The sequence below is a fragment of the Melanerpes formicivorus genome, unplaced genomic scaffold (assembly GCF_026170545.1).
Source record: "Melanerpes formicivorus ecotype bairdi unplaced genomic scaffold, bMelFor1.0.p_v2 SCAF_1442, whole genome shotgun sequence".
NCBI classification, from domain to species: Eukaryota; Metazoa; Chordata; class Aves; order Piciformes; family Picidae; genus Melanerpes; species Melanerpes formicivorus.
In genome coordinates, this window is record NW_027143794.1 from 1 (window position 1) to 23,827 (window position 23,827).

Below are 23,827 nucleotides of genomic sequence, written 5' to 3' on the forward strand. Positions count from 1 at the left end.
TCAGCTCGTGCAGCTGCGGGGGAGCCACCAGGGGGCGCTCAGGAGGAGCTCAGGAGGTGCTCAGGGTGCACAGTGGGGGCTCACGGGGCACAGGGGGGGCACAGGGGGGGCACAGGGGGCATAGCTGGCGGCTGACGATGCAGGTCATCACCACCGGGATCAGCTCGTGCAGCTGCGGGCACAGCCACCAGGGGGCGCTCAGGGGGCACAGGGGGCGCTCAAGGGGAACAGGGGGCGCTCAGGGGGCACTCAGGGGGGTGCTCAGGGGGCGCTCAGGGGGCGCTCAGGGGGCAGAGCTGGCGGCTGACAATGCAGATCATGACCGCCGGGGATCAGCTCGTGCAGCTGCGGGGGAGCCACCAGGGGGCGCTCAGGAGGCACAGGGGGGCTCAGGGGGCACAGCTGGTAGCTGACGATGCAGGTCATGACTGCCGGGATCAGCTCGTGCAGCTGCGGGGGCAGCCACAAGGGGGCGCTCAGGGGGCAGCAGGGGGCACAGGGGGCACTCAGGGGGGCTCAGGGGGCAGAGCTGGTGGCTGACGACGCAGGTCATGACTGCTGGGATCAGCTCGTGCAGTTGCGGGGGCAGCCACCAAGGAGCACTCGGGGGGCAGCAAGGGGACACCAAGTTATATGTGGGGCCACAGGAGGGTCGCCAAGGGGCATAAGGGTGGCACCAGGGGGCACTGAGGGGGCAGCAAGGTGGCACCAGGGAGCACCAAGGGGGAGCAGAGGACATCAGGGGGCACCGGGGGTGGCAGCAGGGGGCACGGGAGGGCAGATGGAAGGGACATGGAGGGCATGTGAGGATGTGTGGAGGGCATGGAAGGGACAGCAGGGGGCAGCAGGGGCACGGAGGTGGCACCAAGGGGCAGGAGGGGACACCTGGGGACATGGGGGGGACGCTGAGGAGGGCATCGGGGGCACCAGGGGCCAGGAGGGGGCACTCAGGGGGGCAGCAGGGGGGCAGCAGGGGGCACTCAGGGGGCAGCAGGGCCCCCAGCAGGGCCAGGCAGGAAGGCAGCGGCCAGAGCCCAGCTGGTGGCAATGGGGGAGGTGTGGGAGGGGCAGGGGGGCAGGGGGCAGGCCAGGGGGGGTGGGCAGCCCCGGGGGGGGGTGGGCAGCCCCAGGGGGTCTCCCCTGAGCCCCCTCCTCACATATTTCTCCAGGTAGAGCGTGGGGTTGTCCATCAGGGCCTTCACCATCCGCATCAGGTAGATCAGCAGCGCCAGGTTGTTCTGCACCACGTTGACCCTCACCTGCCAGGCCCACAACAACAGGGGGGGAGGGGAGGTCGCCTGGGGGTCCCCAGGGGGTGCCCAGGGGGTGCCCAGCGTGGGGGGGGGGCAGGTGGGGGCCTCACCCCCTCCGAGATGAAGGTGCTGAAGCGAGGAAGCATCTGGTAGAGGCCGGGGTCAGTGGCGATGCTCTGCAGGGCCTCCTGGGGGCGACAGATGGGGGGGGGAGAGGTCAGCCATGGGGAGGGGAGAGAGCAGCCCTGGAGAGGGGGGAGGATAAGGGGAGGGAAGAGGTCAGCCCTGGGGAAGGGAGAGAGTAAGGGGAGGAAGAGAGGAAGAATGTGGGGAGAGGAAAGATAGGATAAGGAGGAACTCACCCTTGAAGAGGAGGAGAGGGAGGGATCTGAAGTGGGGAAGGATAAGCAGAGGGAAAGGATACAGGGAGATAGAAAATATAGGGAGTGGGAGAATACGAGGAAGGGAAGCTCACACTTGAAGAGAAGAAGAGGGAGAATATGAGGTGGGGGAGGATGAGGGCAGGGGAGGAGGTTATGGGGGGGAGGAAAAGGAAGGATAGAGAAAGAGGAGAGGGAGGGGAGAGGAGAGAGGGGGGAGAAGAGAGAGGAGAGGTGGGGGAGAGAGGAAGGGGGGGAGGAGGAAGGGGGGGAGAGGAGGAAGGGGGGAGAGGAGGAAGGGGGGAGAGGAGGAAGGGGGGAGAGGAGGAAGGGGAGAGAGGAGGAAGGGGAGAGAGGAGGAAGGGGAGAGAGGAGGAAGGGGAGAGAGGAGGAAGGGGAGAGAGGAGGAAGGGGAGAGAGGAGGAAGGGGAGAGAGGAGGAAGAGGAGAGAGGAGGAAGGGGAGAGAGGAGGAAGGGGAGAGAGGAGGAAGGGGAGAGAGGAGGAAGGGGAGAGGGGAGACCACCCTGGCCCTGCTGTGTCCCTCCCCCCTCCCCTTCACCTCAAGGCCACCAGGAGCTCCCCAGTGGCCTCCTGGGACAACTCCTGGTGGCCACCGGGGGGGGGTCTTCAGCGACCACCCCTGGGGGGAGACCTTGGTAGCCACCTGGGGCCCCTTGGTAGCCACCTACAGCTCGCTTGGCCTCGCAGGAGCCGACGCAGGCCTCGGTGATCTCCTTGTAGTAGAGCTGCTGCTCCACCGACAGCTCGTGCACGCTGCGCGGCTTCAGCCTCAAGGGGGCGCCCTCCAGCAGCGGCCCCTTCTTCTCCTTGCCTGCAGGGGGAGACCCCCACCCCCCAAAATCCACCCCTGAGAGGGATGCAAGGCAGGATGGAGACCCCCAGGGAGGCCTCAGCCCCCCCGAGATGCCCTCAAGGCAGGATGGAGACCCCCAGGGAGGCTTCAGACCCCCCCTGAGGTGCCCTCAGCCCCCCCTGAGATGCTCTCAAGGCAGGATGGAGACCCCCAGGGAGGCCTCAGCCCCCCCTGAAGTGCCCTCAGCCCCCCTTGAGATGCTCTCAAGGCAGGATGGAGACCCCCAGGGAGGCCTCAGCCCCCCTGAAATGACCTCAGCCCCCCCGGGGTGCCCTCAGCCCCCCCCTGAGAGAGCTTCAAAGCAGCCTGGAGACCCCCAGGGAGGGCTCAGCCCCCCCTGAGATGCCCTCAGCCCCCCCTAAAGACCCCCAAGGAGCCTCTCAACCCCCCCCTCCAAGGTCCCTTCAAACCCCTCTGAAGCCCCCCCAGGGCCCCCTTCGAACCCCTCCTCTCCCCCCACTTCCCCCCGCCCCCCCCCCGCAGCGCCCCCCCCGCGGCCAACCTTTGCCCTCGGCGCTGCCCAGGCTCTGCCCCTTGCCCTTCAGGCTGCTCTCCTCCTCCTGCCCAGGCTTGGAGGCCTTCAGGGGCTCGGTGGCTTCGGCCTTCTGCTGCTCCTTGGGGGCTGGGCGGCCACAGGGGGGGGGCAGGGGGTCACAGCTGCCCCCCGGGGGGGGGGCAAAAAGGCCCCGGGGGGGCTGGGGGAGGGGCTGGGGCAGGGGGGGGGCTCACCTGGTGGGGGGTTCTCAGGGATGGCAGGCTGCACCCCCCTCGATGCTCAGCCAGTGAGCTGGGGAGGGGCAGAGGGCTGAGACCCCCCCAGAAAGCACTGAGGAGCCCAAAGGCTGCCCCAGAGCCCTCCCCCCCCTGCCCACAGCTGCCTCAGGGCCCCCACAGCCCCCCCAAACCTTCCCCAAAGCCCCCCAAAACCCACCTCAAACCCCACCCCCAGGCCCCCAAACCCCCCTCCAGCCCCCCCAAACCTGCCCCCCAAGCCCCTCTAAACCCACCCCAACCCCCCCACAGCCCCCCCCAACCGCACCTCAGGCCCTCCCCAGCCCCCCAAACCTTCCCCCAGCCCTCCAAACCCACCCTAACCCCCCCCAACCCCCCTAAACCCACCCCAAACCTCCCCAAACCCACCCCAAACCCTCCCCAGCCCCCCCAAACCTTCCCCCAGCCCTCCCCAGCTCCCCCAAACCTTCCCCCAGCCCCCCCCCAAACCTCCTTGTACCCCCTTTCCAACCCCCCCCAAAGCCCAATCTCCCCCCCAAACCTTCTTCCAACCCCCCCCCCAAATCCGCCTCAAACCCCCTGCAGGCCCCCCCCAACCACCCTGTAACCCCTCCCCAACCCCCCCAAAGCCCCTCCAGCCCCCCCAAACCTCCTTCCAACCCCCCCAAACCTCTCTCACCCTCCCTTCCAACCCCCCCAAACCTCCCCCAAACCTCCCCCCAAGCCTCTCCAGCCCCTCTGAACTTCCTTCCACCACCCCGAACCCTCCCTCCCAGCCGCCCCCAGCCCCTCCCCCCCGCCCCCCCAGCCGCCCCCAGCCCCTCCCCCCGCCCCCCCAGCCCCCCCACCCTTGATGCAGACGTCGAGGGGCACCCTGGGCAGGGGGGGTGTTGATGATGTCACTCAGCTCCACCTCCTTCTCCTCGTAGAAGTAGAGCTCCCTGCCCCCCCCGCTGGCGTAGCGGAAGGGAATGAACTCCTGGGCGTGGAAGCCGTAGAGGGGCTGGGCAGGGGGAGGGGGGTGAGAAACACAGCCAGGGGGCAGGGAGGGGGTACAGGGGGCTGGAGAGGGTTGGAGGTGGGGTTGGGGGGGGCTGGAGGAAGGTTTGGGAGGGCTAGAGAGGGTCTGAGGTGGGTTTAAGGGGGCTGGAGGAAGATTTGGGGGGGCTGGAGGGGGTCTGAGGTGGGTTTAAGGGGGCTGGAGGGGGTCTGAGGCGGGTTTTGGGGGGGCTGGAGGAAGATTTGGGGGGGCTAGAGGGGGTCTGAGGTGGGTTTGGGGGGCTGAAAGAAGATTTGAGGTGGGTTTGGGAGGCTGGAAAAAGATTTGGGGGGGCTGGAGGGGGTTTGAGGTGGGCTTGGGGGGCTGGAGGAAGGTTTGGGGGGCTAGAGGGGGTCTGAGGTGGGTTTAAGGGGGCTGGAGGAAGGTTTGGGGGGGCTGGAGGAGGTCTGAGGTGGGTTTGGGGGGGCAGGAGGGGATTTGGAGGGAGTTTGAGGTGGGTTTGGGGGTGCTGGGGGGGAGGCAGGGAGGTTTGGGGGGGGCTGGGGGGGGGCTGGGGGGGAGGCAGGGGAGGTTGGGGGGGGAGCTGGGGGGGGTCTGGGGGCACCTCCACGTTCTTGAGCTTGAGAGCGAAGTCGACGTCGCCGGTGCTGAGCCTGCGGCGTTTGCCCATCTGCATGAACTTGAGAGCGTCCTGGGGAGGGGAGGGGGGGGAGGGAGAGGGGGAGAAAGACAGAGGGAGAGAGAAGAGGAAGAGGAAGAGGAAGAGGGAAGGGGGGGGCAGAAATGGGAAAAGGGGGAAGAGGGATGAGAAAAAGAAAGAGAAGGAAAGCGAGAGAGAAGGAAAAGATAAAAAAGAAGGAAAAGAAAAAAGAAAGAGAGAAAAAAGGAAGAGAGAGAGAAAAAGAGAACACAAGGGAGTGAGAGAGGAGGAAAAGGCAGATGGAAGGAAGGAAAAGGGGGAGACGGAGAAAGGAAAAGAGAATGGCATTGGGAGGGAAGGTAGGCAGAGAGCTGCCCCCCAGTCCCAGTCCCCATCCCCTCAACCCTGTGCCCCCCATTCCCACTCCCTACTCCCAGTCCCCTCCCTGCCGCTGGGGTGCCCCCAGCAGTGCCCTCAGGGTGCCCCCAGCCTCAAGGCTCCCCCAGCAGTGCCCTCAGCCCCGAGGTGCCCCCAGCAGTGCCCTCAGCCCCAAGGTGCCCCCAGCAGTGCCCTCAGCAGTGCCCCCAGCCTCAAGGCTCCCCCAGCAGTGCCCTCAGCCCCAAGGTGCCCCCAGCAGTGCCCCCAGCAGTGCCCTCAGCCCCAAGGTGCCCCCAGCAGTGCCCCCAAGGCTCCCCCAGCAGTGCCCCCGAGGTGCCCCCAGCCCCAAGGCTCCCCCAGCAGCGCCCCCAGCAGTGCCCCCGAGGTGCCCCCAGCCCCAAGGCTCCCCCAGCAGTGCCCCCAGCAGTGCCCCCAGCAGTGCCCCCAAGGCTCCCCCAGCAGCGCCCCCAGCAGTGCCCCCAGCAGCGCCCCCCCCAGACCTGGGCGATCTCCTTGAGCCTGTAGCTGGCCTCCTCTGCCAGCAGCTGGCAGCTCTCCTCGGGCACGCCCCCGATGCCCATGGCCTCTGCCATCACCTTCATCGACTCTGCCGGCAGCAGGGTCTGGCTCAGCTTCAGCTTCTTCTCCTCTGCCATCCTCCTCCTCCTCCCCCGCGCGGGGGGCAGCCAGGCCGGGCAGGGGCAGAGCCCCCCGGGGCCGGCAGCAGCCTGCAGGGAGCGGAACCGAAGGGCAGGGCAGGCGGAGCCGGGGGGGGAGCTGAAGGGGAGGGCAGCCTGGGGGGGACTGAGGGAGGGGACATGAAGCTGGGGGACCCCAAGAGGAGCAAGACCCCCAGGGCTGGGGGACCCCAAAACATGGGGGGGTCCCAGAGCTGGGGGGACCTAAAGCCAGGGACTGCAAAACCGGGGGGACCCCAAAACATGGGGGGGACCTAAGACCAGGGATGCCAAAGCACAGAGGAGCCCAAAGCTGAGGGACCCCAAGCCAGGGGCACCCCAAAACCGGGGGACCCCAAAGCTGAGAGCAGCCCAAAGCTGAGGGACCCCAAACCAGGACCCCAAAACCAGGGGGACCCCAAAACATGGGGGCAACCCAGAGCTGGGGGGACTTAAACCCAGGGACACCAAAACTAGAGGGACCCCAAAACTGGGGGGACCTAAAGCCAGGGACACCAAAGCATGGAGGACCCCAAAGCCAAGGAACCCCAAAGCAGGGACCCCAAAACCAGGGAGACTCTAAAGCTGAAGGACCCCAAAGCTGAGGGCACACAAACCAGGGGGACCCCAAACCAGGGGGACCCCAAACCAGGGACCCCAAGGCTAGGGGGACCCCAAAGCTGAGGGACCCCAAGGCTAAGGAGACCCCAAAGCTGAGGGACCCCAAAACCGCGGGCACCCCAAAGCTGAGGAGCAAGGTGAAGGAGCGCCCCAAGCTGGGGGGGCCACAGAAGCAGGGAGCCCCAAGCAAGGAGCCCACAGCTGGGGGGGGACCCCAAAAGCCGGGGGGGGACCCCAGGCACAGAGCCAGCCTGAGGCTGCCCCCTCCCCGCTTTAGAGACCCCTGGGGGCAGGGCACCCAGAGCAGGGGGAGCAGAGCACCCCAAAAACAGCCTGGAGGGGGAGCCAGGAGCCAGGAGCCAGCACCCAGGACCCAGCACCCAGGACCCAGCCCCCAGGACCCAGCACTCAGCACCCAGCCCCCAGGACTCAGCACCCAGGGACCCAGCGCCCAGGACCCAGCCCCCAGGACTCAGCACTCAGCACCCAGCCCCCAGGGGCTCAGCACCCAGTACGCAGCCCCCAGGACCCAGCCCCCAGGACCCAGCCCCCAGGGCTCAGCACCCAGCACCCAGGACCCAGCACCCAGGACTCAGCACCCAGGACTCAGCACCCAGGACCCAGCCCCCAGGACACAGCACCCCAGGACTCAGCACCCAGGACCCAGCACCCAGGACCCAGCACCCAGGACTCAGCACCCAGGACCCAGCACCCAGGACCCCAGCACCCAGGACTCAGCACCCAGGACCCAGCACCCAGGACCCCAGCACCCAGGACTCAGCACCCAGGACCCAGCACCCAGGACCCAGCACCCAGGACCCAGCCCCCAGGACCCAGGACCCCAGGACTCAGCACCCAGCACCCAGGAATTCAGGACCCAGGATTCAGGATCCAGGACCCAGGATTCAGGACCCCAGGACTCAGCACCCAGCACCCAGGATTCAGGATTCAGGACCCAGGACCCCAGGACTCAGCACCCAGCACCCAGGATTCAGGACCCAGGATTCAGGACCCAGGATTCAGGATCCAGGACTCAGGACCCCAGCACTCAGCACCCAGCACCCAGGATTCAGGACCCAGCACCCAGAACCCAGGACTCAGCACCCAGGACCCCAGGACTCAACACCCAGCACCCCAGGGCTCAGCACCCAGCACCCCAGGGCTCAGCACCCCCAGCCCCCGTTACCTGTCACGCGCGGGGGTGGCTTCCCGCCGGCGCCATCTTGGCCCCGCCCCCTCGCGGCGCCAGGCCCTGGCGGGGCCGCAGGGAAGGGCAGGTGGAGACTGTGTGGGGAGGGGACCCCTGCCCCCCGAGCCCCCCCGCCCCGAGCCCCCCGCCCCCTCTGTCGGGCACGTCTCTGTCGCGACACGGAACGGCGCCGGCGGGGGGGCGCCGGGGGGCACTGGGGGGCGGCCGCGCGGCACTGCCCTGCCAGGACCTGCCGCGGGGGGAGGGGCGGAGGGGCTGCGCGTGCGCAGTGCGCGAGGACCGCGAGGCGCCGGCGGGGGGTGAGCGCGAGGGGCGGGGGGGAGACCAGCGCGGAGCTGGGGGGGGGCTGGGAACTGGGGGGAGGCCATTGAGGGGCTGGGGGCGGCCCTTGAGGGGCTGAGAACTGGGGGAGGCTATTGGGGGGTTGGGGGGCGGACTGGGGGAGGCCATTGGGGGGCTGGGGGGGGACTGAGTGAGACCATTGGGAGGCTGAGAACTGGGGAAGGCCATTGGAGAGCTGGGAGGGTCTGGGGGTGGCCGTTGGGATGTCTGGGGGCGACTGCAGGAGGCCATTGTGGAGCTGGGGGGGGACTGAGTGAGACCATTGGGGGGCTGGGGGCACTGGGGAAGGCCATTGGAGAGCTGGGGGGGGGACTGAGTGAGACCATTGGGGGGCTGGGGGCACTGGGGGAAGGCCATTGGAGAGCTGGGGGGGGGACTGAGTGAGACCATTGGGGGGCTGAGAACTGGGGAAGGCCATTGGAGAGCTGGGAGGGTCTGGGGGGTGGCCGTTGGGATGTCTGGGGGCGACTGCAGGAGGCCATTGTGGAGCTGGGGGGGGACTGAGTGAGACCATTGGGGGGCTGGGGGCACTGGGGAAGGCCATTGGAGGGCTGGGGGGGGGACTGAGTGAGACCATTGGGGGGGCTGAGAACTGGGGAAGGCCATTGGAGAGCTGGGAGGGTCTGGGGGTGGCCGTTGGGATGTCTGGGGGCGACTGCAGGAGGCCATTGTGGAGCTGGGGGGGGGACTGAGTGAGACCATTGGGGGGCTGGGTGGCACTGGGGAAGGCCATTGGAGGGCTGGGGGGGCACTGGGGGTGGCCATTGGAGAGCTGGGGGTGGACTGGGGGCGGCCCCTTGGGGGGCTGGGGGCGACTGGCTGGGGGGGGACTGAGTGAGACCCTTGTGGGGCTGAGAACTGGGGAAGGCCATTGGAGAGCTGGGGGGACTGGGGGGGGCACTGGGGGAGGCCACTGTGGAGCTGAGGACGGGACTGGGGGAGACTCCTGGGGGGCTGGGGGTACTGGAGGAGGCCATTGTGGAACTGGGGGGAGGGGAACTGGGGAAGGCCTTTGGGGAGCTGGGGGGGGGCTGGGAGCTCTGGAGGAGGCCACTGGGGGCGGAACTAGGGGCGCTGAGGGAGACCATGGGGGGGCACTGGGGGAGCCCACTGAGGGGACTGGGGACAACTGGGAGGACTGGGGGCACTAAGACTTTTGGGGGGACTGGGGGAGACCATTGAGGGGGCTGGGGGCACTGGAGGGGGCTGGGGGCACTGGGGGGGACTGGGGAAGGCCATTGGGGGAGCTGTGGAGGGACGACTGAGGGAGACCACTGGGGAACCGGGGGGAGACCCTTTGGGGTCTCCTTTAACCAACACACCCCCCCTGCCCAGGTCGCTGCGGAGCACAACCTGCGTCTGAGCCCCCTGTGACCTGCCCGGCCCCCCCTGCCCCCCGGCACACCTCGGGGGGTGCTGACCTGCCCCCTGTGACCTGCCCGGCCCCCCCCTGCCCCGCGGCACGCCTCGGGGGGTGCTGACCTGCCCCCTGTGACCTGCCCGGCCCCCCCCTGCCCCCCGGCACACCTCGGGGGGTGCTGACCTGCCCCCTGTGACCTGCCCGGCCCCCCCTGCCCCGCGGCATGCCTCGGGGGGTGCTGACCTGCCCCCTGTGACCTGCCCGGCCCCCCCTGCCCCCCGGCATGCCTCGGGGGGTGCTGACCTGCCCCCTGTGACCTGCCCGGCCCCCCCTGCCCCGCGGCATGCCTCGGGGGGTGCTGACCTGCCCCCTGTGACCTGCCCGGCCCCCCCCTGCCCCCCGGCATGCCTCGGGGGGTGCTGACGCGCCCCCTGGGCCGCCCCGAGGTGCCGGGGGTGCCGTACTCGCTGCGGGTGCTGCAGGAGGGCTACAGCCGCCCCCGGCCCCGAGGGCAGCTGCCGCGCCGAGGGCTCCATCAGCCTGGTGTGGGGGGGGCCCGGTCACGGCCCTGGTGGACACGGGGGGGCCGTGGGGCCGCCGGCGCCTGCTGCAGCTGCTGGGGGCCCAGGGGCTGACCCCCGCGGACGTCACCCACGTGGTGGTCACCCACGGCCACTCGGACCACGTGGGGAACATCAACCTCTTCCCCCAGGCCACGCTGGTGGTGGGGCTGGACCTGAGCCGGGGGGAGGGGCTGTACCTGCCCCACGGCATGGGCCGGGGGCTGCCCTACCCCCTGCACCCCGGGCTGCTGGAGGTGGTGCCCACCCCCGGGCACACCCCCGACCACGTCAGCCTGCTGCTGCGGGGCACCTCCCTGGGCACCGTGCTGGTGGCCGGGGACCTCTTCGAGAGGGAGGAGGATGAGGAGGAGTGGAGAGCCCTGAGCCAGGACCAGGCCCGGCAGGAGCAGAGCCGCAGCTGGGCCCTGGCCACCGCCGACGTCATCGTCCCCGGCCACGGCGCCCCCTTCAGGGTCCTCAGGGCCCCGGGGAGGGCAGGGGAGGCCCGGGGAGAGGGGGAGGGGGGCAGCGGGGGAGGGGGAGAGGAGGGACAGGGGGAGGGGGGAGATGGCAGCAGGGGAGAGAGAGAGGGAGGAGAGGGAGAGGGGGGAGATGGCAGTGGGGCAGAGGGAGAAGGAGGGGAGGGACAGGGAGAGGGGGGAGATGGCAGCGGGGGGAGAGGGAGGGTTGGGACAGGGAGAGGGAGGAAGGGGGGAGGGACAGGGAGAAGGAGAAGACACCACCAGGTGAGAGGGAGGGGAGGGACAAGGAGAGGGAGGAGATGGCACCAGGGGAGAGGGAGGGTAGGGATGGGGAGGGGGGTCCCAGCAGAGGGGGGACCAAGGGAGGTGGCCCCAAGGAGAACAATGAGGGGAGAGAGGACCTCAGGCCATGAGAGGTTTCCAGTGGAGGAAGAAGCCTTAGAGGTGGCCTCAAGGAGAGGGAGAAGGAAACTGGAGAGGACCTCAGGCCATGAGAGGCTTCCAGAGGAGATGGAAGCCTTGGAGGTGGCCCCAAGGAGGAGGACAATGAGGGGAGAGGATCTCAGACCCCAAGGAGGAGGACAACAAGGAGAGAGGATCTCAGACCCCAAGGAGGACAATGAAGGGAGAGGATCTCAGACCCCAAGAAGGACGATGAGGAGAGAGAATCTCAGACCCCCAAGGAGGAGGATGATGAGGAGAGAGGACCTCAGACCCCAAGGAGAAGGACAATGAGGAGAGAGGACCTCAGACCCCAAGAAGGACGATGAGGGGAGAGGATCTCAGACCCCAAGGAGGAGGAGGATGAGAGGAGAGGATTTCAGACCCCAAGGAGGAGGAGGATGAGGGGAGAGGACCTCAGACCCCAAGGGGGAGGATGATGAGGGGAGAGGATCTCAGACCCCAAGGAGAAGGACAATGAGGAGAGAGGACCTCAGACCCCAAGAAGGACGATGAGGGGAGAGGATCTCAGACCCCAAGGAGAAGGAGGATGAGGGGAGAGGATCTCAGACCCCAAGAAGGACGATGAGGGGAGAGTACCTCAGACCCCAAGGAGGACAATGAGGGGAGAGGACCTCAGACCCCAAGGAGGAGGATGATGAGAGGAGAGGATCTCAGACCCCAAGGAGGAGGAGGATGAGGGGAGAGGATCTCAGACCCCAAGGAGGAGGAGGATGAGGGGAGAGGATCTCAGACCCCAAGAAGGACGATGAGGGGAGAGTACCTCAGACCCCAAGAAGGACGATGAGGGGAGAGGACCTCAGACCCCAAGGAGGAGGAGGATGAGGGGAGAGGACCTCAGACCCCAAGGAGGAGGATGATGAGGAGAGAGGATCTCAGACCCCAAGGAGGAGGAGGATGAGGGGAGAGGATCTCAGACCCCAAGAAGGACGATGAGGGGAGAGTACCTCAGACCCCAAGGAGGACAATGAGGGGAGAGGACCTCAGACCCCAAGGAGGAGGATGATGAGAGGAGAGGATCTCAGACCCCAAGGAGGAGGAGGATGAGGGGAGAGGATCTCAGACCCCAAGAAGGACGATGAGGGGAGAGTACCTCAGACCCCAAGAAGGACGATGAGGGGAGAGGATCTCAGACCCCAAGGAGGAGGACAATGAGGAGAGAGGACCTCAGACCCCAAGGAGGAGGAGGATGAGGAGAGAGGACCTCAGACCCCAAGGAGGACAATGAGGGGAGAGGATCTCAGACCCCAAGGAGGAGGACGATGAGGGGAGAGGACCTCAGACCCCAAGAAGGACGATGAGGGGAAAGGACCTCAGACCCCAAGGAGGAGGACAATGAGGAGAGAGGACCTCAGACCCCAAGGAGGAGGAGGATGAGGAGAGAGGATCTCAGACCCCAAGGGGGAGGACGATGAGGGGAGAGGACCTCAGACCCCAAGGAGGACGATGAGGGGAGAGGATCTCAGACCCCAAGAAGGACGATGAGGGGAGAGGACCTCAGACCCCAAGGAGGAGGAGGATGAGGGGAGAGGACCTCAGACCCCAAGGAGGACGATGAGGGGAGAGGACCTCAGGCCATGAGAGGCCTTCTGGGGCTCTCCCTGGGTGGAGATGACGACTCAGGAGTGTCCCCAGGGGTGGAATAAAGGCCCTGAGCGAGCCCTGGTGAGGTCACTTTGGGGGCGATGAGATCGGGGGGTGGCACCTGGGGCACCCCCAAATGCCACCTGAGGGGGGCTGGGGACAGCTTTAGGGGTCCCACGGAGCCGGGGGCTCCGTGGGACCCCTAAAGCTGTCCCCAGCCTCCTCCAGGAGCTCCTCCCCAGAGCTTGGCTGCCTCCAGCTGACCAATGGGAGCCGAGGGTTGGGGGGTGGAGCCAGCCAATGAGGTGGCAGCTGGGGGGGCGGGGGGGGGGAGGGAGGTGACCCCAGGATGTCCCCCGGGATGTTGTCCTCACCCCGGGGGTCAGTGACCCCCAGGCCACCTGGCACAGCCCTGGCAAGCTGCAGCCCAACCCCTCCCAACCAGTGCCCCCCAGTGCCCCCCAGCTCCCTCCTAGTGCCCCCCAGCTCCCTCCCAGTGCCCCCCAGGTCCCTCTCAGTGACCCCCAACCCCTCCCCAGTGCTCCCCAGCTCCATCTCAGTGCCCCACAGCCCCCACTCAGTGACCCCCACCTCCCCCCAGCCCCTCCCCAGTGCCCCCCAGTTCCCTCTCAGTGACCCCCAGCTCCCTCCCAGTGCCCCCCAGTTCCCCCCCAGTGACCCCAAACTCCCTCCTAGTGCCCCCCAGCTGCCCCCTAATGTGTCCCAGTTCCCTTCCAGTGCTCCCAGTTCCCTCCCAGTGCCCTCAGCACCCTCCCAACCAGTACCACCCCGTGCCCCCCAGCTCTCTCCCAGTGCCCCCCAGCTCCCCCCCAGTGCCTCCCAGTCCTCCCCAGTTACCTCCCAACCCATCCCAGCACCCCCCCAGTCCCCTTCCCACCCCTCCCATTCCCGTCCCGGCCCCTCCCCTCCCCCAGCCCTCCCCTCCCCCGCTGCCCAAGGTCCTCCCCGCGGTCACTCCGGGTCCCTTTCCCCTTCTCCCTGCCCCTCCCTCCCCCCGCCCGGGTTATAAAGGGGCGCCGGGGCGGGCGGGGGGAGGCAGCAGCAGCCATGGCCCGGTCCCCGCGGCCCGCGGTGGCCCCGCTGCTGGCCCCGCTGCTGGCCCCGCTGCTGGCCCTGCTGCTGGCCCTGCCGCCGGCCCGCGGCTGGGGGCAGGATGTCCCTGTGGAGAGCCTGACGGTGACCAACGGGGGGCCCTGGGGCGAGTGGGGGGAGGCCGAGTTCTGCCCCAAGGGCTCCTACGCCGTGGGGGTGCAGCTGAAGGTGGGGCCCGGGGGGGCAGTGGGGACACTTGGGGGGGGGGGCTGGGGTCGTGAGGGGGGGGTTGGGGATGGTGATGGAAGGGGGCGGAGGGCTTGGGGACACTGGGGGGGTTGGGGACACTGGGGGGGGTTGGGGGCGTTGTGGGGGGCTGGGGTCATTGGGGGGGACATTGGAGGGGGTCGGAGACTTTGGGGTTGGGGGGGCTGGGGACGTTGGGGGGTCGTGGGGGGGGCTGGGGAGGTTGGGGACATTGTGGGGAGCTGGGGTCATTGGGGGGGACATTGGGGAGGGGTCGGGGACGTTGGGTCGTGGGGGGCCGTGGGGGCGGTGGGGAGGTTGGGTCGTGGGGGCGGTGGGGAGGTTGGGGCGTGGGGGGCGCTGGGGGCGTCGGGGAGGGGTGGTGAGGAGGGCAGGATCCGTGACTCGGGGGGGGGCCGCAGGTGGAAGCCTACCGCGGGCTGTTCGGGGGACGACTCGGGGCTGAACGGCGTCAGGCTGCTCTGCCACCCCCAGGGCACCGCCAGCTCCAGCGTCGCACCGTGAGCCGCCGCGGGGGGGCGCCGCGGGGCCCGCATGGGGGGGAGGGCATGGGGGGAGGTCGGCGCCCCTGGGGGTCCCGCGGGGATGCTGCTTTATGGCCCCCCGTGCCCCACCCCTGCCCTCCACAGCCCCCAGCCACGCCCCCCACACCCCACCCGTGCTCTCCACACCCCACTCACACCCTCCACACCCCTCCCACACCTTCCCACACCCTCCACACCCCTCCCACATCCTCCACACCCTTCCCACACCCCTCCCACATCCTCCACACCCTTCCCACACCCCATCCACAGCCTTCCCACTCTCCACACCCCAACCACACCCCCACGCCCCACCCACACCCCACCCATGCCCTACCCACACTCCACCCACACCCTCCACACCCCTCCCACACCCCACCCACATCCCTTCCACACCCCACCCACACCCTCCACACCCCTCCCACACCCCTCCCACTCCCCACCCACATCCCACCCACACCCTCCACACCCCACCCATGCCCCTCCCACACTCCACCCACACCCTCCACACCCCTCCCACACCCCACCCACATCCCTTCCACACCCCACCCACACCCTCCACACCCCTCCCACACCCCTCCCACTCCCCACCCACATCCCACCCACACCCTCCACACCCCACCCATGCCCCTCCCACACTCCACCCACACTCTCCACACCCCTCCCACATCCTCCACACCCCTCCCACACCCCACCCACACCCTCCACACCCCACTCTCATCCCTCCACACCTCGCCCACATCCTCCACACCCCGCCCACACCCCACCCACACCCCTCCCACACTCACCACACCCCTCCCACACCCCACCCACGCCCCTCCCACACCCCACCCACACCCCTCCCACACCCCTCCCACACCCCACCCACACCCCTCCTATACCCGAGCCACACCCTCCACACCCCTCCCACACCTTCCCCACCCCTCCCACATCCTCCACACCCCGCCCACACCCCACCCACACCCCTCCCACACTCACCACACCCCTACCACACCCCACCCACGCCCCTCCCACACCCCTCCCACACCCCACCCACACCCCTCCCACACCCTCCACACCCCACCCACACCCCTCCTATACCCCAGCCACACCTTCCACACCCCTCCCACCCCCCCGCCCCCCGGCCTCCCCCCAGCCGCGCCCCGCTCTCCCCCCCGCAGGCGTGGCTCCTGGCTGGGGGCGCAGCGGTGCCCGGGGCAGCAGCGCTTGGCCTCCTTCCGGCTGCGGGTGGAGGCGCCGCGGGGGCTGTGGGACGACGCCGCAGCCTCCAACCTGGACGCCCTCTGCGAGGGGGGGGAGGTGCTGCAGGGGGAGGGCACCATGGCCGGCGCCTGGGGCAACTGGAGCCAGCCCTGCTCCCCCTCCTGGTGGGTCTGCGGCCTCAGGACCCTGGTGGAGCCCCCCCAGAAGGCAGGGGACGACACCGGCCTCAACAGCCTCCAGCTCTTCTGCTGCCCCTGAGGGGAGGGGGTTGGGGGAGTCCCCTTGGGGGGGCATAGTTCCCCTGGGGGGAGGGGTAGCCCCCCTGGGGGCAACCTCCCTGCCGCCCTCTGTGGCCCTGCAGCAGCTCCCCCAGGTGCCCATGGGGCCAGCCTGGCACCTCCTTGACCTTGGGGGCCTCCAGGGTCCCCCTGGTGGCTTCCAGGGACCTCTTGATGGCCTCCAACGTTCCCCTGGTGGCCTCTAAGGTCCTCATGCCCCCCCCACCCCAGGACACCTCCTTGACCCTCATGACCTCCCCCACGTCCCTTGGTGCTCTCCCCCCTGCTGTCCCCTTTGTGTCCCCCCCCAGCATTAAACTCAGTCAATGACCGCTTGGTGCCACCTGCTTCTGGGGGGGGTTGGGGTCCCCTGGGTCCCTTTTGGGGAGGTTTGGTGTCCCCTGGGTGCCTTTTGGGTCCCTTTTGGGGGGGCCTGGTGTCCCCTGCTTTCTTTTGGGGGGCCTAGTGTCCCCTGGGTCCCTTTTGGGTCCCTTTTGGGGGGGGTTTGGTGTCCCCTGGTTTCTTTTGGGGGAGGTTGGTGTCCCCTGCTTTCTTTTGGGGGGCCTGGTGTCCCCTAGGTCCCTTTTGGGTTCCTTTTGGGGGGGTTTGGTGTCCCCTGGGTGCCTTTTGGGTCCCTTTTGGGGGGGTTGGAGTCCCTTGGGTCCCTTTTGGGGGAGTTTGGTGTCCCCTGGTTTCTTTTGGGGGGCCTGGTGTCCCCTGGGTCCCTTTTGGGTCCCTTTTGGGGGGGCCTGGTGTCCCCTGGTTTCTTTTGGGGGGGTTGGTGTTCCCTCGGTCCCTTTTGGGGGGGGTCTGATGTCCCCTGGGTCCCTTTTGGGGGGGTTTGGTGTCCCCTGGGTGCCTTTTGGGTCCCTTTTGGGGGGGTTGGTATCCCCTGGGTCCCTTTTGGGGGGTTTGGTGTCCCCTGGGTCCCCTTTGGGTCCCTTTTGGGGGGCCTGGTGTCCCCTGGTTTCTTTTGGGGGGGGTTGGTGTCCCCTGGGTCCCTTTTGGGGGGGTCTGGTGTCCCCTGGGTCCCTTTTGGGGGGTTGGTGTCCCCTGGTTTCTTTTGGGGGAGGTTGGTGTCCCCTGCTTTCTTTTGGGGGGCCTGGTGTCCCCAGGGTCCCTTTTGGGTCCCTTTTGGGGGGGTTGGAGTCCCTTGGGTCCCTTTTGGGGGAGTTTGGTGTCCCCTGGTTTCTTTTGGGGGGGGCCTGGTGTCCCCTGGGTCCCTTTTGGGGGGGCCTGGTGTCCCTTTTGGGGGGGCCTGGTGTCCCTTCTGGGGGGGCCTGGTGTCCCCTGGGTCCTTTGTCCCCTCCCTTGGACCTTGCCCCCCCGGGGTTAATGATTCACCCCCGCGGGGAGGGCAGGGCCAGGCCGGTGCCAGCTCTGCTGCCAGCCTGGGCACTCTGCCCCTCCCCCCCGGTGAGTTTTGCTGGGGGGTCCCTGGGGCAGGGAGGATTTCCTTTAAAGTGGGGGAGGGGAGTGGGGGTCTCTTGCCCCCCCCCCAACTCCTCTCTTTCTGGTCTGCTGCAGCCCCTCCCCCCCCCGAGGATGGAGCAGGGGCAGGTAAAGAGGGGGGGGGAAGGGGGGGAGGGAAGGGGGGGGTTGGAGTGGGGTTCACAGGGACACCCCCCCCAAGCCACAGCCTCTTTGACCCTCCCCCACCCCTTCCCCAGCAGCCCCCAGCCGGGCCTGAGCCCCCCCAGAATGAGCCAGGGAGCCCCGAGGCCACGGGGGGTGAGAGCTGGGGGAGCTGGGGGGCACTGGGAGGTCACTGAGGGGCACTGGGGGTCACTGGGAGGCACTGGGGGGCACTGGGAGGTCACTGGGAGGCACTGGGGGACACTGGGAGGTCACTGAGAGGCACTGGGAGGTCACTGGGAGGTCACTGAGGGGCACTGGGAGGCACTGGGGGGCACTGGGGGGCACTGGGAGGCACTGGGGGGCACTGGGGGGCACTGGGGGGCACTGGGAGGGCACTGGGAGGTCACTGGGAGGCACTGGGGGGCACTGGGAGGTCACTGGGGGGCACTGGGAGGTTACTGGGGGGGCACTGGGAGGTCACTGGGAGGTCACTGGGAGGCACTGGGGGGCACTGGGAGGCACTGGGAGGCACTGGGGGGCACTGGGAGGTTACTGGGGGGGCACTGGGAGGTCACTGGGAGGTCACTGGGAGGCACTGGGGGGCACTAGGAGGTCACTAGGAGGCACTGGGAGGTCACTGGGGGGCACTGGGAGGCACTGGGGGGCACTGGGAGGTCACTGGGGGGCACTGGGGGGCACTGGGAGGCACTGGGGGGCACTGGGAGGTCACTGGGGGGCACTGGGGGGCACTGGGAGGTCACTGGGAGGTCACTGGGGGGCACTGGGAGGCACTGGGAGGCACTGGGGGGCACTGGGAGGTCACTGGGGGGCACTGGGGGGCACTGGGAGGCACTGGGGGGCACTGGGAGGTCACTGGGAGGTCACTGGGGGGCACTGGGGGGCACTGGGAGGTCACTGGGGGGCACTGGGAGGCACTGGGGGGCACTGGGAGATGGTTCCTCGGGGTCTGGGGTCGCTGACATCCCCCCCGCCCCCGCCCCTTGTTTCCACATGTCCCGCCCATCGCCCTGGGGGCGGCTCCTATTGGACGAGCTGAGGAACCCTCCCCCTCTTCGCCCCGCCCACCGCCCCGCCCCCCTCACCGTCGTGTTCCGCGGCCCTCGCCCCTCCTCCCAGCGTGAGTAGCCCAAGGGGCGGGGCAGCCACAGGCCCCCGAGGGGGGCGGGGCCACCGCCTTGAACCCCGCCTCCTACCCGCCCAGAGCGACCGCCAGGCCCCGCCCCTGCGGCCGGCCCCGCCCCCGCCGGCTGCGCCGCCCGCTCTGCAAACCACGCCCCTCCAGGAGGCCTCGCCCGCCGCCGCAGCTCCGCCCCTTGCGCGAGCCCAGCGCCCAACGACAACCCGCCAGGGGCGGGGCAATAAAAGACTTTGATTGACAGCTCTGGGGCACGCCCCTTTTCCCGGGGGGGGTGGGGGTGGTGGAACCGCGCTGCCGTAAAGCGCAGCGCCGCTCGGGGGGGTGGGGGTGGTGTGTGTGTGCGTGTGTGCCACGCTGCCGCAAAAGCGCGGCGGTGTTTCAGGCGTTTGCGACGCGGCCGTAAAGCGCGGCGGTACAACCTCAGCGCTCCACCCCACCCCGCCTCCCCCGCCTCGCTGCGCGCAGCCTCGCTGCCGTAAAGCAGGGCAGGCGGCGGCAAGATGGCGGCGGCGGCGCTGACGGTGCGGGCGGCGGCGCTGACGGTGCGGGCGGCGGAGCCTTGGGCCCGGGCGGGCCCCGCGGCGCTGCTCCCGGAGTGGACGCAGGAGGCAGTCAGCACCGGCGTGAGTGGGGCGCGGGGGGCGGCCAGGCACGGGGTGGGGAGCAGGAGGAGCTCACGGGAGGGGCACTGATGGAGTCGGGGAGGGGTCACCCAGGGGTCTGGGGGGATCAGTTATGGGTTTGGGGGAGCCACTTATGGGGCTGGGGGTTCACTTAGGGGTCTGGGGGGCAGTTTTGGGTTTAGGGGAGTCACTTAGGGGGCTGGGGGGTCACTTAGGGGTAGGGGGGGTCAGTTATGGCTTTGGGGGAGACACCTATAGGGCTGGGGGGTTCACTTATGGGGCTGGGGGGGTCAGTTATGGGTTTGAGGGAGTCACTTATGGGGCTCGGGGTTCACTTATGGGGCTGGGGGGGTCAGTTTTGGGTTTGGGGGAGTCACATGGGGCTGGGAGTTCACTTAGGGGGCTGGGGGGCAGTTTTGGGTTTGGGGGAGTCACTTAGGGGGCTGGGGGGGTCACTTAGGGGTGGGGTGTCAGTTTTGGGTTTGGGGGAGTCACTTATGGGGCTGGGGGTTCACTTATAGGGCTGGGGGGTCAGTTTTGGGTTTGGGGGAGTCACCTATGGGGCTGGGAGGTCACTTATGGGGCAGGGGAGTAGTCGTTGCTCTGCATGGGTCAGTTATTGGGCTGGGGGGGTCAGTTATGAGGCAGGACAGAGAAGCTATAGGTCTGGAGGAGTCACTTATGGGGCTGGGGGTTCACTTAGGGGTCTGGGGGGTCAGTTAGGGGTTTGGGGGAGTCACCTATGGGGCTGAGGGGTCACTTATGGGGCTGGGGGGGCACTTTTGGGGCGGGGGGGTAGTTATTGCTCTGCATGGGTCAGTTATTGGGCAGGAGAGAGAAGTTATGGGTATGTGGGGTCACTTATGGGGCTGGAGGGTCACTTATGGGGTGGAGAGGCAGTTGTTGCTCTGCATGGGTTCAGTTATGGGCTGGGGGGGCACTTATGGGGGCTGGGAGGGTCAGTTATGGGGCAGGGGGGGTAGTCGTTGCTCTGCATGGGTCAGTTGTGGGCTGGGGTGGTAGCTATGGGGCAGGAGGGAGAAGTTGTGGGTCTGGAGGGGGTCAGCTATGGGTCTGGGGGGTTTCACTTATGGGTCTGCCCCCCAACCCGCTTCCCCCCTGCCCACAGACCACCATCATGGCCGTGGAGTTTGACGGCGGTGTCGTCATCGGAGCCGACTCCAGGACCACCACCGGGTGAGGGCCGCAGTGATGTCACTTGTGACGTCATCAGTGACATCACCACAGGGCTGTGGTGGGGGGTGGTGTCCCCACGATGTCACCCCCAGAGCGCAGAGGGGTCCCAGGGGCCACCGGCCCCTCCCTTGTCACCAGGACTCTGTTGTCACCAGAGGCCCCCAGGTGCCACCCCGAGCGGTTGTCACCAACCGCAGCTCTGCAGCTCCTGGGGACCCGGCCCGGGGCTGGGCCGGGGGCTGGGCCGGGGGCTGGGCTGGGGGCTGGGCTGGGGGCTGAGGTGGGGGCTGGGCTGGGGGCTGGGCTCAGGGCTGAGCTGGGGGCTGGGCTGGGGGCTGGGCTGGGGGCTGGGCTGGGGGCTGGGCTCAGGGCTGAGCTGGGGGCTGAGCTGGGGGCTGGGCTGGGGGCTGAGCTGGGGGCTGGGCTGGGGGCTGGGCTCAGGGCTGAGCTGGGGGCTGAGCTGGGGGGCTGGGCTGGGGGCTGAGCTGGGGGCTGAGCTGGGGGCTGGGCTGGGGGCTGCGCTCATGGCTGGGCTGGGGCCTGAGCTGGGGGCTGGGCTGGGGGCTGGGCTGGGGGCTGTGCTCATGGCTGAGCAGGGGGCTGGGCAGGGGGCTGAGCTCGGGGCTGGGCTCGGGGCTGGGCTCGGGGCTGCGCTCAGGGCTGCTCTGTCCCCGTGCTGCTGTCACTCTGGTGGTGTCACCATGCTGATGTCACACTGATGATGTCAGTGCCACTGGTGCCCCCTTCCTGCTGTCCCCTTGCTGCTGTCCCCACACTGGTGCCACTGTGCTGTCCCCCTTGCTGCTGCCCCCTTGCTGCTGTCCCCACACTGGTGCCACTGTGCTGTCCCCTTGCTGCTGCCCCCTTGCTGCTGTCCCCACACTGGTGCCACTGTGCTGTCCCCTTCCTGCTGTCCCCTTGCTGCTGTCCCCACACTGGTGCCACTGTGCTGTCCCCTTGCTGCTGCCCCCTTGCTGCTGTCCCCACACTGATGCCACTGTGCTGTCCCCTTGCTGCTGTCCCCTTGCTGCTGTCCCCACACTGATGCCACTGTGCTGCCCCCTTGCTGCCCCCGTGTGAGTGTCCCCCGGGTGTCCCCGCAGTGCCTACGTGGCCAACCGCGTGACGGACAAGCTGACGCCGGTACACGACCGCATCTTCTGCTGCCGCTCCGGCTCCGCCGCCGACACGCAGGCCGTGGCCGACGCCGTGGCCTACCAGCTGGCCTTCCACAGGTGTGCTGGGGGGGGCAGCTGTGGGGCTGGGGGGGCAGTTACAGGGCAGAAAGGAGGAGTTATGGGCCTGGAAAATGCAGTTGTGGGCCAGGAAGGGGTAGTTATGGGGTTGGGGGGACACTTAGGGGGCTGAGGGGGTCTGCTGTGGGTCAGTTGTGGGGCTGGAGAGCAGTTCTGGGTCAAGAGGAGGCACTTATGGGGTCGGGGGAGCAGTTATGGGGCTGGCAGCTGTTTTGGGGCTGAAGATCACTTAGGAGGCAGTTAGGGGTGAGGAGGAGGCACTGCGGGGGGGCCGGGGGCGCCCCCTGCCCATCCCCCGCTGTGCCCCTGCAGCATAGAGCTGGAGGAGCCGCCCCGGGTGCGCACGGCCGCCAGGCTCTTCCAGCAGAGCTGCTACCGGTACCGCGAGGAGCTCAGCGCCGGCGTCATCGTGGCCGGATGGGACCCCCCGGCGGGGCGGGCAGGTGAGGGGGCTCTGCCCCACAGCGGGACCCCCAGCCCCACAGCGGGACCCCCAGCTCCATAGCAGCATCCCCTGCCCCACAGCTAATCCCCCTGCCCCACAGCAGTGCCCCCTGCCCCATAGTGGGACCCTTTGCCCCACAGCAATGGCCCTAGCCCTGTAGCAGGGTCCCCACAGCAGTGCCCCCTGCCCCACAGCAGGACCCTCTGCCCCACAGCGAATCCCTCTGCCCCAGAGCAAGTCCTTCTGCCCCATAGCTGGACCCTCTGCCCCACAGCAGGGCCCCCATAGCATCACCCCCAGCCCCATAGTGTGAGAGCCCCAGCCCTGTAGCAGAGCCCCACAGCATGAATCGCCCAGCCCCATAGAAGGTTTCTCTGCCCCATAGCAGGATCCTCCTGCCCCTTTTCTTTCCCTTTTTTCTTGTCCCACCTTCCCTTCTCAGCCCCATAGCTGCCCCCCTGAGCCCTATGCCCCCCCAGGTGTACCTGGTGCCCACGGGGGGGCTCCTCCTGCCCCATTCCCTCCCTTTCTCTCCCCTTCACCCTGCCCCCCAGCTGCCCCCCAGCCCCCCTGAGCTCTGTTCCCCCCCAGGTGTACGTGGTGCCCATGGGGGGGATGCTGCTGCGGCAGCCCTTCGCCGTGGGGGGGGTCTGGCAGCTCCTACATCTACGGCTTCCTGGACGCTGCCTTCCAGCCAGGCATGAGCCAGGCCCAGTGCCAGGAGTTCGTGGCCAGAGGTGGGCTTGGGGGGGGGGCCCTGGAGGGCTTTGGGGGGGATTAGAAGGGGTTGGGCAGGGGGCTCATAGGGGATTTGGGGGGATGGAGGGGGCCCTGAGGGACTTAGAGGAGACATGGAGGGGGCTTTGGGGGTGTCCTGAGGGGTTTGTGGGGGTCCTGGAGGTGTTTGTGGGGTCTAGAAGGGGTTGGACATGGGGCCCCTAGGGGTCTAGGGGGATGTTAATTGGGGGGGGGGAGGGGGGCACTGAGGGGGGGTGATTTGGGGGGGGAGGGGGCACTGAGAGGGGGTTGATTGGGGGGGAGGGGGCACTGGGGGGGGTGATTTGGGGGGGGAGGGGGCACTGAGGGGGGTTGATTGGGGGGGGAGGGGGCACTGGGGGGGGTGATTTGGGGGGGGGAGGGGGCACTGAGGGGGGGTTGATTGGGGGGGAGGGGGCACTGAGGGGGGTGATTTGGGGGTGAAGGGGGCACTGAGGGGGTTTAATTTGGGGGCGTGCCCTGAGGGTGTGTTGACCCCGGGGGGCTTTGGGCTGGGTTTGTGTGGGGACACTTCGTTGGCTTTCAGCCTCCCTGGGGAGGGCTCTGGGGGTATTTTTTGGGGGGGGAGGGGGTGTGTCTGAGTCCCCCAGCAGTGACCCCCCCTCCCCTGCCCCCTTTTGGCAGCTCTGGCCCTGGCCATGTGCAGGGATGGCTCCAGCGGGGGGGTGATTCGCTTGGCCACCATCAGCGCCGCCGGCGTCCAGCGCAGCGTCCTGGCAGGGGACCAGCTGCCGGGGGGCGACGGGGGACCCCCGGTCTGAGCAGGGGGCCTGCCTGTGACACCTCCCCCAACACTGTGAGGAGGGGTCCCCCCAAATCTCAGAGGAGTGGGGGACACCCCAAAACCTGGGAGGAAGGAGTTCTGCATAAGGGGTTGTATTGGGGGGGTAATAAATGGTTGATGGAATTGA

The 23,827-nt window shown here is 68.4% G+C and overlaps 4 protein-coding genes across 4 annotated transcripts; 3 read left to right on the forward strand and 1 right to left on the reverse strand.

Annotated features, from left to right (window-relative positions):
- Positions 1–84: 84 nt before the first annotated feature.
- TAF6 (TATA-box binding protein associated factor 6) lies at positions 85–8,007 on the reverse strand (the record flags this gene model as incomplete). The annotated part of the gene is given in 13 exon segments (XM_068171059.1): positions 85–217; positions 309–450; positions 1,158–1,259; positions 1,364–1,441; positions 2,324–2,466; positions 3,011–3,130; positions 3,238–3,274; positions 3,276–3,295; positions 4,089–4,125; positions 4,127–4,243; positions 4,845–4,931; positions 5,759–5,986; positions 7,743–8,007. Coding segments are annotated over 12 exon segments (1,172 nt in total), but the record flags the coding sequence as incomplete, so codon positions are not given.
- A 1,837-nt stretch (positions 8,008–9,844) lies between these two features.
- Positions 9,845–13,237, forward strand: MBLAC1 (metallo-beta-lactamase domain containing 1; the record flags this gene model as incomplete). The annotated part of the gene is made up of 2 exons (XM_068171054.1): positions 9,845–10,559; positions 13,224–13,237. Coding segments are annotated over 2 exons (729 nt in total), but the record flags the coding sequence as incomplete, so codon positions are not given.
- A 390-nt stretch (positions 13,238–13,627) lies between these two features.
- On the forward strand, positions 13,628–15,861 carry LOC137461217 (vitelline membrane outer layer protein 1 homolog). The gene is made up of 3 exons (XM_068171055.1): positions 13,628–13,840; positions 14,354–14,379; positions 15,561–15,861. Exons 1-3 carry the CDS (start codon positions 13,628–13,630, stop codon positions 15,859–15,861), a joined length of 540 nt encoding a protein of 179 aa, XP_068027156.1.
- Positions 15,862–18,989: 3,128 nt separating this feature from the next.
- LOC137461219 (proteasome subunit beta type-6-like) lies at positions 18,990–23,827 on the forward strand. The gene is given in 8 exon segments (XM_068171058.1): positions 18,990–19,241; positions 20,371–20,438; positions 21,542–21,673; positions 22,007–22,118; positions 22,120–22,137; positions 22,731–22,781; positions 22,783–22,876; positions 23,541–23,827. Coding segments are annotated over 8 exon segments (735 nt in total). The 5' UTR covers positions 18,990–19,118; the 3' UTR covers positions 23,678–23,827.